The sequence below is a fragment of the Micrasema longulum genome, unplaced genomic scaffold (genome assembly GCF_059751315.1).
Source record: "Micrasema longulum isolate JH-2025_06_02 unplaced genomic scaffold, ASM5975131v1 h1tg000260l, whole genome shotgun sequence".
Classification (NCBI taxonomy): Eukaryota; Metazoa; Arthropoda; class Insecta; order Trichoptera; family Brachycentridae; genus Micrasema; species Micrasema longulum.
This window is the reverse complement of record NW_028277464.1, coordinates 1412208-1428731: the sequence shown is the minus strand read 5'-3', so window position 1 is coordinate 1428731 and position 16524 is coordinate 1412208. Positions and strand designations below refer to the sequence as shown.

Sequence of the window (16524 nt, the reverse complement as noted above, 5' to 3'; positions counted from 1 at the left end):
TAGCCTAGTATGTAGGTAAAATAATTTAATCAGATGAATCTCACCCAAATCTCAAGGTTTTAGCTCTTTAACTTCACAAACATCAAAAGATGAAAGAATTGAAGGAATAAAAATGTTCAAATATGAACAGAATGGTGAATATTACACAGTGTGTAAAGTGGCCACATAAACCAGCCAATTACAGGCCAAAAGCCTTGTAGATGCTTAGACGTCTATATTACCTTCTCAAAATTGTTATTCATCTCTGTTGTAATATGTTAATAATTATATAATATAACTACTAAATACAATTTTTATATTTATTCACTAAATATATTAACATTAACGTTTCCCATTAAGTAAAAGAAAAAAACAATATTAATTTATTATGTTCAGTATGTGTTTAAGACCTGTTTCAAAATAATGTTAAATGTTTCTCTCGGCACGGGACACCCCAGTAAGGGAACATTATCTTTAATGTAGAAAAATTGTGAAAGAATATATAATTTTTTTAAAAAGGAATAACCCGCTAAGCCTCTATTTTGAGGCTTTTCAGCAGGTGGGAAAGAGGGGATATGGAAGGAGGTAATAAAAAATACACCACAACACACAGACCAATTGAGAAAAAAATATTTTTTAGATTTTCTACTTGCAACTGTCGGGAATCGAACCCGCGACGCCAGTTTCACAGTTGGCCGTCTAACCAACTGCGCTACGACGCCTGTCTAATAATAAAAAAAATAATAATAATGGTAATTATTGTACTTGTGTTTTTTAACTTTTGTTGATCTATCATTTGTGTCCAGGCGGATCAAGCAAACTACTGGATGTAAAAAATAACCTTGGACGAGTGTTTTCGACTCGCTGGCTGTCTACTCAGATGTCAAAATTTTGAAAAGGGAAGCCCAGGGTGGAAAGTCTTTTAGTTAGAACCCTGGCAAAGATCAACAAGTACTTTTAAATTAAAAAGCCACCGACTCACTTATAGATGATTCTGTTTTGTGCTTGTTCTTGGCGCGTCGTAAAAATACAAAAAAGTCGGTTTTACCATGCAATAATTCATTGTTTCTAGACTGGTATCTGGAGCGTAAGGCTGATTATTTTACTATCGCGTAACATATGATCCAGATACTCTTTATTTTAGTTTTTAAATGATTTATTTTTATAAAACTTAAACGTTAAATATTTTGGATCTCGGAGTAGAATATATGGAATGTTCAAATCCTGTCGGCGAAAAATATTCTTTCAAGAAATATTTTAATAAGAAATTGATGCTCTAAAAGATATTATATAAATGAAATAATAAAATTGAACCCAGCTCTATGGAATTTAAAATATCTTTTCATTGGCTTTCAACCGATGAAATGTAATTTATTCATATAAAATTATAATTATATTGAAACAGAAACAATACAAGATTGAACATTTATTTTCATTTTGAGCCAATAAATTCTAAAACAAAGGATTCGACCCTTTTTGTTTCCCATAAGGGATTTCAATTAATTTGAGCAATTTTGTTTTGAATCTCCGGCACCTACGTGGGTACGTATCTGCCGGCTACCAAATTTATGGCGTGCATATCGGAATTTATGGCGATATTCGGCGACTCTTGCGCTCCTGATCATATTAACTGCCACGGTCCTGAATTATAGCTTAAATTACCGCGTCCTTGACGGGATGTCTGTCAAAACGTCAATAATTATTGATGTTGAGGGACATCGCTGTTTGACGATTACCTTTTTTGAACATCTGATATTTTGTAAATATGACAAAATTAGACAGCGGAGAGACTATCTCTTACCTTTGTTTTAGTGTGTTTTTTAGTACTAATTCCGCCATACCTTTGAAATACCTTCATGAAAAATGACAATGCTTACCAGTTGATTCTCACCCATAATTCCTCTTTCTAACTCACATAGTGTCCATGTGACTCGACTGTAACATCTCCCATCCACTATAAAAGATGTTTCTGCAACAGCTTTGTTTAAATACTGCCCGAAGAAAGATAGCTTTTCCCTTCCTTTATTCATTAGGTTTAAAAAATCACATAATTTAATTAAATGTTGTACAAAAAAATGTCCCCACATTAATTTTCTAACATCAAAATACGATTCAAACATGCTATATCAATAGATTTTCTAAAAATAATATTTGGATTTATTATTTTGATTCTTGATGTTGGTAGATTTTTATTAATATTCTCATTGAAGAATAGAAATAAACAATTAACATTTTTAATATTTAAAGCATGAACTTTGTGGTCAAACATTCAACTAAATGTTATTAAATATTTGTATAAAACTACTTACGACTTTTCTATGTCTACCGGTTTCGAGACGTACCCGTCTCTTTGTCAGGACATCAATTAAACCAACATGCAAACTAACATTTAAAAAACAACAACAACAACAACAAACCATCACGCCGTTTCCCCTTAAGGGTAGTCAGAGAGGATAGAACGCCACATCACTCTATCTTTGCATACATATCTCGCTTCCTCTACATTCATACATCTTCTCATGCACGCGCGCCGATTATTCCGACTTTTGACTTGTCCATCTTCAAGTATTTGTTGGATTTGGTCATGCCATGTCTTTCTCGGTCTACCCCTATTTCTGCATCCATCAACATTCGCATTGTAAATATTCTTAGCCGTTCTTTCGCTGTCCATTTGTTCTACATGTCCAAACCAGCGCAGAGCTCCTTTCTTGATTTAGTTTATAATGCTTGTCTCAGCCTTACATAAAGTACGGATCTCAACATTTGTGCATCTATCGTACATAGTTTTACGACACATTCGCTTGAGAGATCGCATTTCAACAGCATTCAGCCTACTTTCATCCCTGTTTTTCCAAGTCTATACTTCGCTCCCATACATCACGGTCGGGATCAGAACTCCGTTATGAACTGCTAATTTTGCCTGTTGCGACAAACATTTATTTACCAAGTTGATTTAACTGCTCCGTTCATTCTGTTCCCAGCACTCACCCTCCTTTCAATATCTTTCTCAGTCATTCCATCCCTAGTAAACATACTTCCCAGATACACAAATTCCTCTACTTGTTTTAGTATAACTCCATTCACAGTGATTTCACATTTAGTCATACTTTCATTTCTTTCAAAAACCACCACATTCGATTTATCGACATTCATCAGTAAATCGCTTCCCTAGCATACATCGTCGACCTTTGTTACCAAGAATTGCAGTCCTTTTTTGTTGTTAGCAAGAAGCACGGCATCGTCAGCATTCAAAAGACAATTGACATTTAAATCACCCATTTTTGCTCCCATTCTTAAGCCTTTCAGTTCTTACATGCAGGTATCGATATACACGTTGATTTCGCACGTACTGTGCGCCGCTTGGTGAACACGCCGCGCCGAACGTCATTGACGTTATAATCATTTTCCGAATTTCCTCTTCGGGATTATCGCGCCAGAGGAACAGCTGCGCCCTCTGGTCTTCTTTTCTTATTTTAATCTGAAGAAACGTCTCTCTTTTATCAGCCGCCAGCGCGACCTTTCCCTCACGAAATCGCATTATATTTCCCATAAGCGATGAGAGAAGGTCCGGGCCGTTGGCTTACATGTCGTTCAATGACTTCCCGTTACAGCGGCTGGCGGCGTCAAATACTATTCGCATTTTATCAGGTTTGTTCACGTTCGTCACTGCGAAATGCGGCAGAAACCAAAGCCCACTCGCGGTGTCTTGTCTTTCAGCCGGCGTCAGTTCCCGGGCGTACCCCTTGTCTAGATATTATTTAATCTTTAACTTGTAGGCCGCGGCGAATTCACTGTTTTTACTTAACTTTTTTTCTATACTTAGAAATCGATTCAGCGCTGTACGGCGCGGGCGATTATCCCGTGAACACATTCGATTGTCTTTCCACACCTGACCCTGTCTCGTACTGTCCTTGCGGTAGAAAACGTATCGTGGCTCTCATGGTTTCTGTGGCTCGCGCCTCCTGACGCGATATCTTGGCCGTCAAACTTATACCTAACGCGTTGACAGCGTAATTCTGTTTAACTAGATTTTCTAGTCTCTGTTCTGTATTAAGCGCCATTAATATGCTGGCGTTAAGCTAGGGTTTCCTAGGACAGCGGTGCCCGTATTTTAACGGCCGTAGTGAACGGTGATGCAGTGGACAGCCGTCGTAAAGGTGACTAGAGTGTGGTTTTCTAGGAAAACGGTGTTATCAACACCATTTAACACCTTTTTCCTAGGAAACCACTCTCTAATCACCTTTACGACGGCTGTCCACTGCATCACCGTTCACTACGGCCGTTAAAATACGGGCATCGCTGTCCTAGGAAACCCTAGCTTTAGTCTGGCGTGTCCGCCCACCGTGTATCACCTTTCCTAAGGCCGTCCTTGACTTTCCTTGATGCACTATCTGTTACGCACATTCCGTCGGCACCGTGGATTTTTAATCCTCGAGTCTCTCCCGGCGCGCCGATGTCGTTTGCTATTTTCGCGTCAATTAATGTCACGGTTGATCCCCCATCAAGTAACGCGTACGCGTTCACTCGTCCTCGCGGACCACTTAACATGACGGGAATCACTTTTAGGAGGACCGGTTCCTCCCGAGCGTAGGTGCTCGTTACTATATTGTTCGTCGTTGTATAAGGCACGTGTGTGTCATTGCTTACTGGACTTTGACTCCCCCTCGACTAACCTGACTACTGGAAAAATTACATTGGAGATATATTTAAAGTCAATCTTTAAAAGCACATAACTATACTAACCTGACGAAACATGATCTAATAATAGGTTTGTATAATCCCAACGGGTTTTTAAAAAAGAATAAGAAAAAGATTGAAAAAAATAATTCGACCAGCTAAAATAAAGTTTATAAAAAAAAATTAACATCTTTACTAAAAATGTATAATACTCGTGTATGCCTATTTTTTAGGTTCAAAATTTATTACGCACTACTTATTGTAACATGATTACATTTTTTTCTGAAGTAACTAAAAATCTGCATTGATTTTTCTCACGCACGCAATCTTATTTCCGTGGCACATGATTTTATTTTCCATCGTAATAATTTTATATAAGGCGTTTGTCCACTGTTCGACTTTAATTGGGACGATGCTCGACGGACGTTTTCATTAGAGGAAATTCAGTGTTTTAAAAAAATGATAGTTGTCGATTCACTGTTATACAAAATAAAATAATGTATTATTTTAACATCTCGACCGTGGGTCTTCATATCGGTTTCGTTCATACAAAAAGCAATGTATTTTTAAATAAACGAGTCACTCTTTAAAAATGTTTTATTTTTTCAATTTCTTAAATCACGATTTTAATTGGATTCAAACTCTAATACTTTCAATCTAAGTTAGGCAAATCATATTAAAGGGCCTTTGTCGGATATTGTCATTATTCCTAATGACCATATTGTAAACACGAATGGTAGCAAAAACTGCGTTTACTTGTATCAAATTCAGTTACAAATGTCAAGGTCCATTATATTGGTATTTTTATAAATTTTATAACATCGGTTTAGAATGTTATTATTATCATTGTTTTTAAACATGACATAAAGGTATATGGAACGAAAATTATTTGGGGAAAAAAATTATGTATGAGTATGCCATATATATATAACAAAAATAGAAAATATTCAAAACAAATTTTTGAAGTACCAAAAATACAAAACCGGTATTTTTAATGTACCAACTCTCACTGCCTCCACCTACCATGGAATCACTTCTCTACAATAGCGCAGAGTGTGTGCGGACCAACTACTGCTTCACAAAATTATGACAGGAATAGTTGACTATACAGAACTACTTAGTTTATTAGCAATACATGTGCCAGACAGGATTTGTAGACGGTACCACCTGTTTTATGTACCAATAAGTAAAACATCGTATGTTAAAAATGCTTTTTTTAGTGTACAATACAAAATTTAAAGATAAAGATTACACAAACATTACTGTCTCAGATTTAAAATTTACACTAAATATGCATTATATACCTTGGTAGACGTTATAATAATAAATATGTACATCTCTCTTTCCCTTCTTATCCTCTTTTCAAGCATCCTTGTTCTAATCCCGCCCAATTTACAATAACTTATTGTTCTTAAAAAAAAAAAAAAATACTTTGATTATTGAAAAATATTTACGAGTACATGAAAATAACATTTATATCTATTTATTTAATATGTAATATATTTTCTTTGCTAACTTTGTATACTTTGTGGAAATCTGTTTTTAGTTCTGAGTTTATACACTATATCTGTTTGTTTACTATGAGTGTGTATGTAGAACTGTTGATTTCCTAAATAAAATAAAATAAAATAAAATAAATAAATAAAAAAAAAAAATAAAAAAAATAAATAAAAAAAAAAAGAAATAAAAAAAAATTATATTTAAATTTGTTAAAAAAAACAGATGGAAGAGTTGAGGAAATATGGATGTTCAAACATAGGTAGAATGGTGGATGTTACACAGTGTGTTAAGTGGCCACTTTAACTAGCTGACAGGTCATAAGCCCTGTAGAGATGCCTAGACTTCTATATTATCTTCTCTTAAATGTTCTTCATCTCTGTTATAGTATGTTAATGTTTATAGCTCCCCTGGGAGTTGAATCCAGTCCTTGTCTACAAAAATTTGGACAAACTCAAAATATTATTGATAAAATAAAATAAACTGAGATAAAAATCAGCGTCATTTTAGATTTCGGAAGCGAATGCCGCGCCGTGGACGAACTCTTTAAACGTGTTATGTCTTTACTTCAGGGCTTTTTCCGTGGTAAATAAGGTTAGAATACTAAACCTGAATTCTGTAAAGTCTGTAATTAAATAAGGATTCCTTTGTCACTATTGTTTTCCAATTCTAATTGTCTTTTGGCTTTATAATTCAATTTAACTCGTGGAACCAAAGCGGGCTTTTCATCAATATGACAAATTCTACTTTAATATTGTAAGTCATGCTTTTTAAACAATTTCTTGTGATCTAATAGGCTTTCTGGATTTTTAAGGAAAATAACACAATAAGAAATATATGCGGTATACCAATGAAAACGCATATCAAAGATATTTACAAACTTACTGACATTCTCCTATTTTTGGTCATACCGTATTATGAGATTGCAAAAACGGTGCTTCAAGGTGTAAATAAAGACTCTCGCACTAATATTGAATATACCTTCAATCGTGACGTCCACCAGTATAATACGCGACAGAGTCAAAATATTCCCGTACCTGGATCACGCACGACAAAGTATGGTCTAAGGCAGTGTCTCCCAGCCTTTTTATGCCATGCCCCACCGTAATCTTTTCAAAAGTCAGATGCCCCACCGGTATCTTTTTTAAGTAAACAGCAGGTAAATTTCTAAATCATATTGTTATATGTTTGTAAACATATAAACCCCTAATGAAATTAAATAAAACCCATTCTAATACATATATTATAACTGAAATTATTACAAAACATAAATTGCAAATGTAATTAAGTAGATAAAATAAAAATGAAAACAATAAAAATAGACGAATGACAATTGAAATTGAGTACAAACACAAACATATCTTGACGCCTTAATTCATGATTAAATTCAGTTACGTTTGCTACAAAAAAATTTGATGTCCGGATCTAACTTAGTTAATTTCAGTCTTAGGTCCCCTCCCCTCTATACCTCTATTAGTTATATCGATTTCGTTTTTTAATGAGTAAGGCGCTAAAACCACATTCACCCAAATAAGATGAGGGAAATGGTAATAATAATTTTCTGGTATGCAAAGAAATATTAGGATATTTTGGGTTAGTTTCTTCGCTAATTCATGCCATTATTCCTACATCCTGCATAGTTTCTATGTTTTCAGACAATTATTGAAATTGTAGCGGTTTTCATTCTATTTTAAGTACAATTTGGCGTATATTTCAATTTTGTACATCTCAGGCATTTTTTGTATGAATGATAAGTATTCCTCTTTATATCTTTATGTCTCATCTCTGAAGCGTGATGCCCCACCTCTGAGGCGTTATGCCCCATCGGTGGGGCGTACGCCCCACCGTGGGAAACACTGGTCTAAGGTCTCTGCTGTACCTTGCTTGTAGTGAATACAACAGGCTACCGGAGTCCTATAAAACGCCAAAAATGACTATATTCATTAAAAAAAATACTATTTGAGGAGGTATGTGGAAGGTGAAATTTAGTTTTAAGTTCTTCTTTTCCTCGGATATTTTTTTCTTACTATATGTTGATGTTTAATATTAATTTTTATTACGAATTGTTTTAATTTATTTGTATTATATACTTGCTTGCTATCTTATTTCAGTTTTATGCACATATTATTACTTCTTACCATATTATTATTATTATTATTATCATACCTTAATGTTAAAATTATTCTGTCCTAAAATGAGTTTGTTGTAACTCCTGGAAGTACTTACAAAAATGTAGCAATAATTTTTTTTTTATTTTTAAATTCAAATAAAATTTTGAGTTGCTTGTACATTCTTGCTGTTTTTGTTCACAAGTCATTATCCTTTCCCTGTCTGCATCCAGAAGTGCATAGGACACTGCATTGGTATTCCAATTACAGTGTATCTTAGATTAATATTTGTTGCAACAGAGAGAAAACATTTTTAATAATGGGATATGAAAGCCTAGACATTTATGGGGCTCATGACCTATCATTGGCTGATTTTAATAGCCATTTTGCACACTATGTAACATTCATCATTCTGCCTGCGTTAAATCATCCACCTTTCCTCAACTCTTCCATCTGTTGACTTTTGTGAAGTAAAAGAGCTGAAACTTTTATCATGTGGGTGAGATTCATTCGGCTGTACCAATATGCAAATTCAATATTGCCTTCTCAAAAATGTTTTCCTTCTAAGTTGCAACAAAAATTGTTTATCTTGGTGTCTACTCTTTGGTGTTTGTAACTTTCCGGAAAAAAAAAATAGGAATGTTTATATTACAAGAATTACATTGGCATACTTATTTGTATTCACCGACAAATTTGTTGTATTCATTTCATGTTCAAAGGGCATATTTTATTTAAAATGCATCAAACTTACTCTGTTAAGATAATGTTCCAGGCATCTTTCTTGGCTCTTTAATATTCATGAAGAATTCCTTTTTTTAAATCACACCCATGTGATTTTTGATTTGAAATGTAGTGTGTTGTTATTTTATAAGGTGTCAACTTCAAAATATGACTTTTATGAAGTAAAATAATAAAAATTTCAGCTCTTTATGTAACAGATGATCGAAATAAGCAGAATTTAGCTAACAATATTTTGAGTTTGTCCAAATTTTTGTAGACAAGGACTGGATTCAACTCTCTGGGGAGCTGTTAATATTATCATACAACAACAGAGATGAAGAACATTTTAGAGCGTAAAGTGGCCACTTAATCCAGCTAATGACAGGTCATAAGCCCTTTAGATTTCTAGACTTCTATTAAATGTTCTTCACCTCTGTTGTAATATGTTAATATTAATAGTTCCTCAGGGAGTTGAATTCAGTCGTTGTTTACAAAAATTGGGACAAACTCAAAATATTGTCGATAAATCCACCTGGTCCATGAAGAAGTATAAAAATTGAAAATATAAAATTTTTAGGCGTTGCCAAGTATGTAGGTGAAATAATTCAATTAGATATATTTCATCCGCATAAATAAAAGTTTTAGCTCTTTAACTTCACAAACATCAACAGATGAAAGAATAGAAGGAATATAGATGTTTTAAATATGGGCAGAATGGTGAATGTTGCACAGTGTGTAAAGTGGCCACTTAAACCAGCCAATGATAGGTCATAAACCCTGTAGATGCCTAGACTTTCATATTACCTTCTCTAAAATGTTCTTCATCTCTGTTGTAATATGTTAACAAAAATTAGTTTTCAAATTCAGTACTCTATGCACTACTGGTTGCGTAAATAGAAATGATGCCAATGATGATGCACTATATTCGGTATATCTTTTTTTGTTGTTTTATAGTAAAGTAAAACCTCCAAACATTCTCATTGGTTAATTAAGGATTTTTGTTTTAGCCGCAGCGGGGGCATGCGTCCCTGGGCGGCACTGGTGATATGGGTGGTTTTGTGGGCGGGCTGTGCGCGAGCACAGAGGCCGTGCTCCTTCAACTCTTTGTGCTGGTGCCGCCCTGGTCAGATCTCCTGCGTTGCAGTTCCACTACACAAGCTGCCAGGTAAACAATATCGAACTTCCATTAACGATACTCCAAGAACAGCTAAGGAAACTACAAAGAAAAAAGTAACAGGAGGAAACCCAAAAATTCACAAAAATCCTGGTATTGCTTAAATTTAATTTGAATGATTAAACGTCCAGAGTCCTACCAGCAGGACTATGCGATCCCTTTTTTTGTAAAATGAAGGTTTCTAGACCTGCCAACAGGATGCAGATTTATAAATTTTGAATCATGTTTCTACAATCAATCAAGCCAAAATGACTGTGAGTATAGGACGTGGCGTCACGCATTCGGAAAAGGTATTACCAGTAAGATGACCCTTTTTTGGTCATACAAATCGGACCATAAACAGAGAACTGGTGGCAGAACCACTTGCCCCGAGCTGTCCTTCCGGAATTGCCTTCCAGAAGGACACGGTGTTGGACGTTTTATCATTTAAGTGTTACAATTGAATCCATTTTCTAGTTAAATATAAACATAAATTGTCCATTAAATATCACAGATTTTTTTTGCTGTTTTCCTGGAATGAGATCGTTCACTAGTCATTTTGTCTTTATCAATTATTTATACCGATGCAATCCACTTTGAGGATCATTAAGTTAGATATCACATAATTTGATAAACAATCGTAAATATAGTCCTCAGTGTTTAATGGCTGGAACGTTTCGGGTTAGAATCCCGGTGAGGTCACAAAAATTAAATGTGACTTTTCATATGAATCTCCCAGCCTTTTGTGGTGCTAGACAAAAATTTAAATTAAAAAACGGTTTTAATTTTCGATTTCTCATGCGCCAATTAATCATAAATTTTTCAAAACTTTCATCAGCAATATTCTGTTTACTTTTAGAATTGAGCAGCGCTGGGTTAGTTCACGTGGAAGTCGCAGGAGCTGGATTACGTGGAGTTGAAAGTGGAGCTTTGGATTCGTTGAGGCTTCAATCTTTGGCTCTACCTGATAATCGTTTACATAGCCTACCTGACAAAGCTTTTAGGTATATTGGGAGCAAAATTATATGACTTTGCAGTATTAATTCTTGAAATGAATGTTTAATTAACGCGTTTTCTTTTTTTTTAGTTCAATGTCTCAAACATTATCATCTCTGGATCTCGGGTACAATGAGATTCCTGATATTCCATTCAACATTTTAAAAATGTTGAAGATTTTAAATTGGCTCAATCTTCAAAAGTAAGAAATAAATCAAAGTCTTTTATCCTTAATGTTCCCAAAAATACGTGGTGACTGATCAAATATTGTTTGTTTTTTTCCAGCAATAACATCGTGAATTTATCAGGAGATTGGGCATACATGAAAGATTCGCTAACAAGTCTTATTTTAACTGGAAATTGTATTTCTGAAATTACTGGGGGATCACTCACTCAATTGAAACACTTAAAGAAACTGGATATAGATAACAATAGAATCCAATTTATCGCTAGAAAAGCATTTCCCATTAATCTTCAGTCATTAAATATGGCAAACAATCTTCTGGAGCACTTTCCTTTAGAATTATTTACTTATCTTCACCATTTGGAAATTTTAAACCTAAAAGGGAATATGATTCAGCGAATTTCCCAAACAACTTTCAAACATCATAAAAGTCTGGTAAGATTAGAACTTGGTGATAACGGACTGGAAACATGGTCAAGCAACATATTTAATGAAACGTTGGTTGTAAGGCATTTAAGTCTCGAATTAAACCATTTAAGAGTAATTTCAGCCAATGCATTCAAAGGAATGAACACGGTAAAATTAATTTTATCTTATAACAAAATAGAATACATAGATGATTTGGCATTCCGCGGTTTGGAACATACCTTGGAGCATCTCGATTTAGAGCATAATCAATTGACGGAAGTTCCCAGAGCCACCTTGGATTTAAAAAGACTTAAACAGTTCTATTTGCCGTCCAACAAAATTATAAGTATCGTTTATCTACCGCAGCATATAAAAATTCTGTCTCTGAATGGAAACTTACTGACGTTCATTCCAAGGGAAGCATTAAAAAACTGCAGCTTGACTCATCTTGATTTGGGGTACAATTTAATAACCTACATAGAAGAAGGCGACTTTGATATTTGGGGTGAATCAGTCGGAACTCTTTACCTTAGAAGTAATAAGATAACAAGGCTAGACGCGGGGGTGTTCTCCGCTCTACCACAGATGAAAGAGCTCAGTTTGAGTTTCAATGATATTCATTATGTTCATCCTGACGTTTTCATCAACATGTCACAGACACTGAGGATACTGGAAATGTCATTCTCGATGTACAGAGATGATTTTCCAGAAGATGTGTTAAGGCATCTGACGAGCTTGGAATGGCTTGCAATTGACAACAATAACATTGTATCATTATCTACAGATATAATAATGTATATGCAGAAACTGCAGTACTTAAGTTTAGAGTTTAACCGAATAACAAGTATTCCCGTTGATTTCTTCAACACACATAATATGGACGTAGTTAAAGAAATCAATTTATCTTACAATCTTCTGGATGTATTAGAATCAGATACGATAAGTAATTTGAGCGAATTACAAATAATAGATTTATCAGTAAACAGAATCAGAAACATTTCTAGTTGCGCATTTAAGTATATGCCAAAATTGATGCACATAGCGTTGTTCGATAATTTGTTGAGTGAAATTGGAGATCGCGCATTTTGCGATCTTCCAAATCTCCTTAAACTGGAATTGCAGAATAACCAAATAAAAGACTTTTCCCTTCGAATATTCCACAATGTATCTGACATTGAAATGCCGTTTTTATTAAATATAAGTAGAAATGAATTAATACTGCTAGAAGATAATGGACCCGAAGTGTTTATTGAAACACTTGATTCAGCGCATAATCGGCTCGCTGATGTTCCGACACAGTTTTTGTATAAAATTTCGAAGAAATTGAAAAGATGCGTACTATCTTTTAACGAAATCGGAAGTTTGGAAACAAACGCATTCGAAAGTTTAGACCTACTAGAAATATTAAATTTAGACAACAATTACATAAGTTACATAAGAAGAAGAGCGTTTTTTGGTCTGAAAAAGCTACAAATTTTAGACCTATCGCATAACAGAATAGAACAATTATCTGTAGAACAATTTTCTAATTTGAACAATCTGAGGTTTCTCAACTTAAAGAGAAACCATATACGATCCTTGCCAAGAGATGTATTTAAGAACACAATGCTGGAGCATATAGACTTGAGCATTAATGAATTCACAATGTTGCCATCTATGGCATTCTCGCAAGTAGGATTTACTTTAAGACATTTAGATATAAGTCATAATAATATAGAAAACTTAGATAGGACACTGTTCCAAGAAACGCCATTTTTATTAAGTCTCGACCTAAGTAGTAACAAATTAACTATTCTCTCCGACAATCTATTTAATAGTCTGGGCAATCTCCAGGAGTTGGATCTTAGTTCTAATAGTGTGAGGGCAAATTTCAAAGAGCTTTTGCACTATCTACCGATAACGAGACATCTGAGTCTTTCAAATATCGGATTAAAAACATTTCCACTGATACCACTTCGAAACCTGACGTCTCTTAACCTGACGTTCAATTTGATCGATAGTGTCAAGGAAAACGCTGTAAAAGATTTAAATACATTAAGGTATCTTTACTTGAGAGGAAATTATTTTACTTCGGCGCCTGCACAAATATGGTTGCATACTCCAAATTTAAAATGGCTAGATTTATCCAAAAACCCCATTCAATCGTTGAACAAGAATAGTTTGTATGGGTTGTCTAATCTGATCCATCTGGATATCAAAAACTTGCACAAGCTGAGCCACTTTGATCTCGACACTCTGTCAACAGTAAAAGGTTTATCGACGTTACGAACAGAAACAGTGCCGAACATTAAAGGTTTTAGATTCGGGTCTTTATTATCAGAAGTGCAAGGAATAAAAAAAATTCACCTTTACATTAAAGAAGACTACATTGATCATCAATTGAACGGGATATTTATGCCGAAATTAAGGAATCTACAAATATCTGGTGAAAAATTGAGAAAAATAACTGCCGAGTGTTTTGAAGGTGCAGAAAAACTGTACGAGTTGAAAGTACAAATTTCTGATACGTCTATTCGAGAGTTACCGTCCGGAATCTTAAAGGATCTTGGGAAGGTGTCACAGCTTACTCTGGATCTATCGAGAAATGAAATACATTCTCTCGATCCAGCAACTTTATATCCAAACTCTACAACATGGGAGCGGTTTGCTACTAAACTTATAGCGGGTGAGTTTAACAAACATTTTACTTAGTAAAATTAGAGGTGTTAGAAACCACTATACTTAAGCAGTTTTTGCTGATCCCTATGGCAGCAAATTGTAAAACGAACACACATTTTAAAAATAAGATATCATCAAACATATGTGTTTGTCACAAAGATCATTTTAAATGACTTAGTATATTATTCTACTGGTGCAAAAACTCATTTTCTCGGTAAAAGTAAGCAGGAAGCATGGAACACCATATGCGTTAACCTTTTAAAAACCTTGTTGTGTGCCTTTAGATTTTGTAGAAATTAAACATTCATTCGCCTTTTTTAACAACGCAAGTTCTGTATTTCCATTTGCTTTCGTCTTTTATATTTGTTTTACCATTAGACATTCTATTGTCTACTCATTTTATATTACTATGCCATCGAAGTGACATTTAAAAAAATTAATTACAACAGTCATATAGTCAGAGTAAGAATCTAATACAATTATCTATAACAAAAAGAAATACGAGGATAGATGGATATACCCTTGACCTGCTTCAAGTTGAGCAGTCTAGCTGATCTGTATGTATTATGTAGCCAAATAAAGCTAAATGTAACGTATCGAGCGACAAGTTAAAACCCGCAACATATTAGTTACAACAGGCCTTTGACCACTGCAAAATTTCAGCAGGACAATGCTCCAGCACACGAAGCATTATTGTCAATGGCTGCTGTTCACGAAGCTGATTTTGAATTGGTTAAATACCCCCCCCCCCCCCCCCATATTCACATGATCTAGTGACCCCTGTGACTTTCGACTGTTTCCAAAACTCAAGGAACATTTCGTGGAATTATTATTTTGGACGACGATATCATGTGCTGTGTAGATGAGTGGTTGACAAAGGTTATACAAATTTTATATTAGGAAGCAACTGTTGAATCATCGCTGGAATAAGTGCATACAAGTCCAGGGGTCGTAAAATAACGCACAACTACTTTTTCTCGTTGACTTTGAAATAAGTCAGGGGATGAGTATATCAATTAACCTAAAATTTGGGTTAGTTAATAAAACGCGTGTAAAAAATGATGATGTGGATGAAACTCAAAGTAATATTTATTTGATTACAATTTTAAGTAGCCAATTATTTGATTACAATTTTTTTTCCAGGGGGCCTCACAATCTCTTCCAACCCACTAGCCTGCGACTGCGACGTTGCCTGGCTGGCCCGCTGGGCGCGACGTTGGGCGCGCGAGGCGGCGCTGCCTCGGGCGGGGCGGCCGCCCCCTGGGGCGCACTGCTCGCGGGGGCCATCCCAGCGCGCCCTGCTCCGCCTGTACCCGGAGGACCTGAGATGCCACGCCAGCGCCCTCGCGGCTGCCGCCCCCGTCATGACCGAGAGCACGCTGATCAGCCTGCTATCGACGTTCGTGAACTTTATTCTTGTGATATTTTTTATTGGATAAAGTTGTTTATAACTTTAAGCTAGTGATTATTTTACCCGATAAATTCAATAAAACTAACGCAGTTTGTTTTTTGGATATGTTAGTTTGTAAATGAAAAGTATATTCCCAAAGTTCATATTGTCCATTTTGCTTTGTTTTCAAATATTTACAGAAAATGTGAACAGTCTTCTGTACAAAAAAGCTCTAATTAAATTGAATTAAAATAGCGTTTACGAAAAAAAAAGGAAATTTTTAAATTCAATAACTTCTTAATTATTTAAATATATATAATAGACATGACCTTTGTAGCTGTTTTATGGCACTTTAGAAAAGCTTTTAATGGACGAAATGAATTATGGTAATATTTTTTAAAAGAGTTAAAAGCAAGAAAATATAACTATGTTTATTTTATAATGAAAAAAAAAATAAGTACTAAAGTAAACAAAATATGTAACCTCAAAATGAACAAGATTATATTTTATGGAAATGGGGAATAGACGAACAAGATGCGTTTTGGAATTAGACGATGTTTTTCAGTCGTTATACTAACTCTAAAATACTCACTTTTGAATATTTTTTCAACTAAAATATAATTTTAGATAACTAACGAAGAACTTTTTAAAATGAAATATGGAAGCATAGGCATTTACAAAGCGTATGACCGGTTATTGACTGATCGTTTTACATACTGTGTGACTGTTACTATTTTACAAAAAAAATTTGAGA

The 16524-nt window shown here is 34.8% G+C and overlaps 2 protein-coding genes across 2 annotated transcripts in view; both read left to right on the top strand.

Moving 5' to 3' along the window:
- LOC148283137 (podocan-like protein 1) overlaps positions 1-12996 on the top strand; it is an 86167-nt gene extending 73171 nt beyond the window's left edge. The window contains exons 2-6 of the mRNA XM_088223986.1: positions 9989-10146; positions 10994-11138; positions 11222-11332; positions 11416-12906; positions 12990-12996. Coding sequence (XP_088080112.1) covers positions 9989-10146; positions 10994-11138; positions 11222-11332; positions 11416-12906; positions 12990-12996 — 1912 coding nt within the window. The remainder of the gene's footprint in view (positions 1-9988; positions 10147-10993; positions 11139-11221; positions 11333-11415; positions 12907-12989) is intronic.
- Positions 12997-13063: 67 nt separating this feature from the next.
- LOC148283136 (chaoptin-like) lies at positions 13064-16042 on the top strand. The gene is made up of 2 exons (XM_088223934.1): positions 13064-14387; positions 15524-16042. Exons 1-2 carry the CDS (start codon positions 13328-13330, stop codon positions 15817-15819), a joined length of 1356 nt encoding a protein of 451 aa, XP_088080060.1. The 5' UTR covers positions 13064-13327; the 3' UTR covers positions 15820-16042.
- The last annotated feature ends 482 nt before the right edge of the window (positions 16043-16524 follow it).

Coding starts and splice junctions, on each gene's coding strand:
- LOC148283136 (XM_088223934.1), top strand. CDS start 13,328: ATGCTGGAGCATATAGACTTGAGCATTAATGAATTCACAATGTTGCCA. Junction 14,388..15,523: donor TGCTACTAAACTTATAGCGG/GTGAGTTTAACA, acceptor TTTTTTTTCCAG/GGGGCCTCACAATCTCTTCC.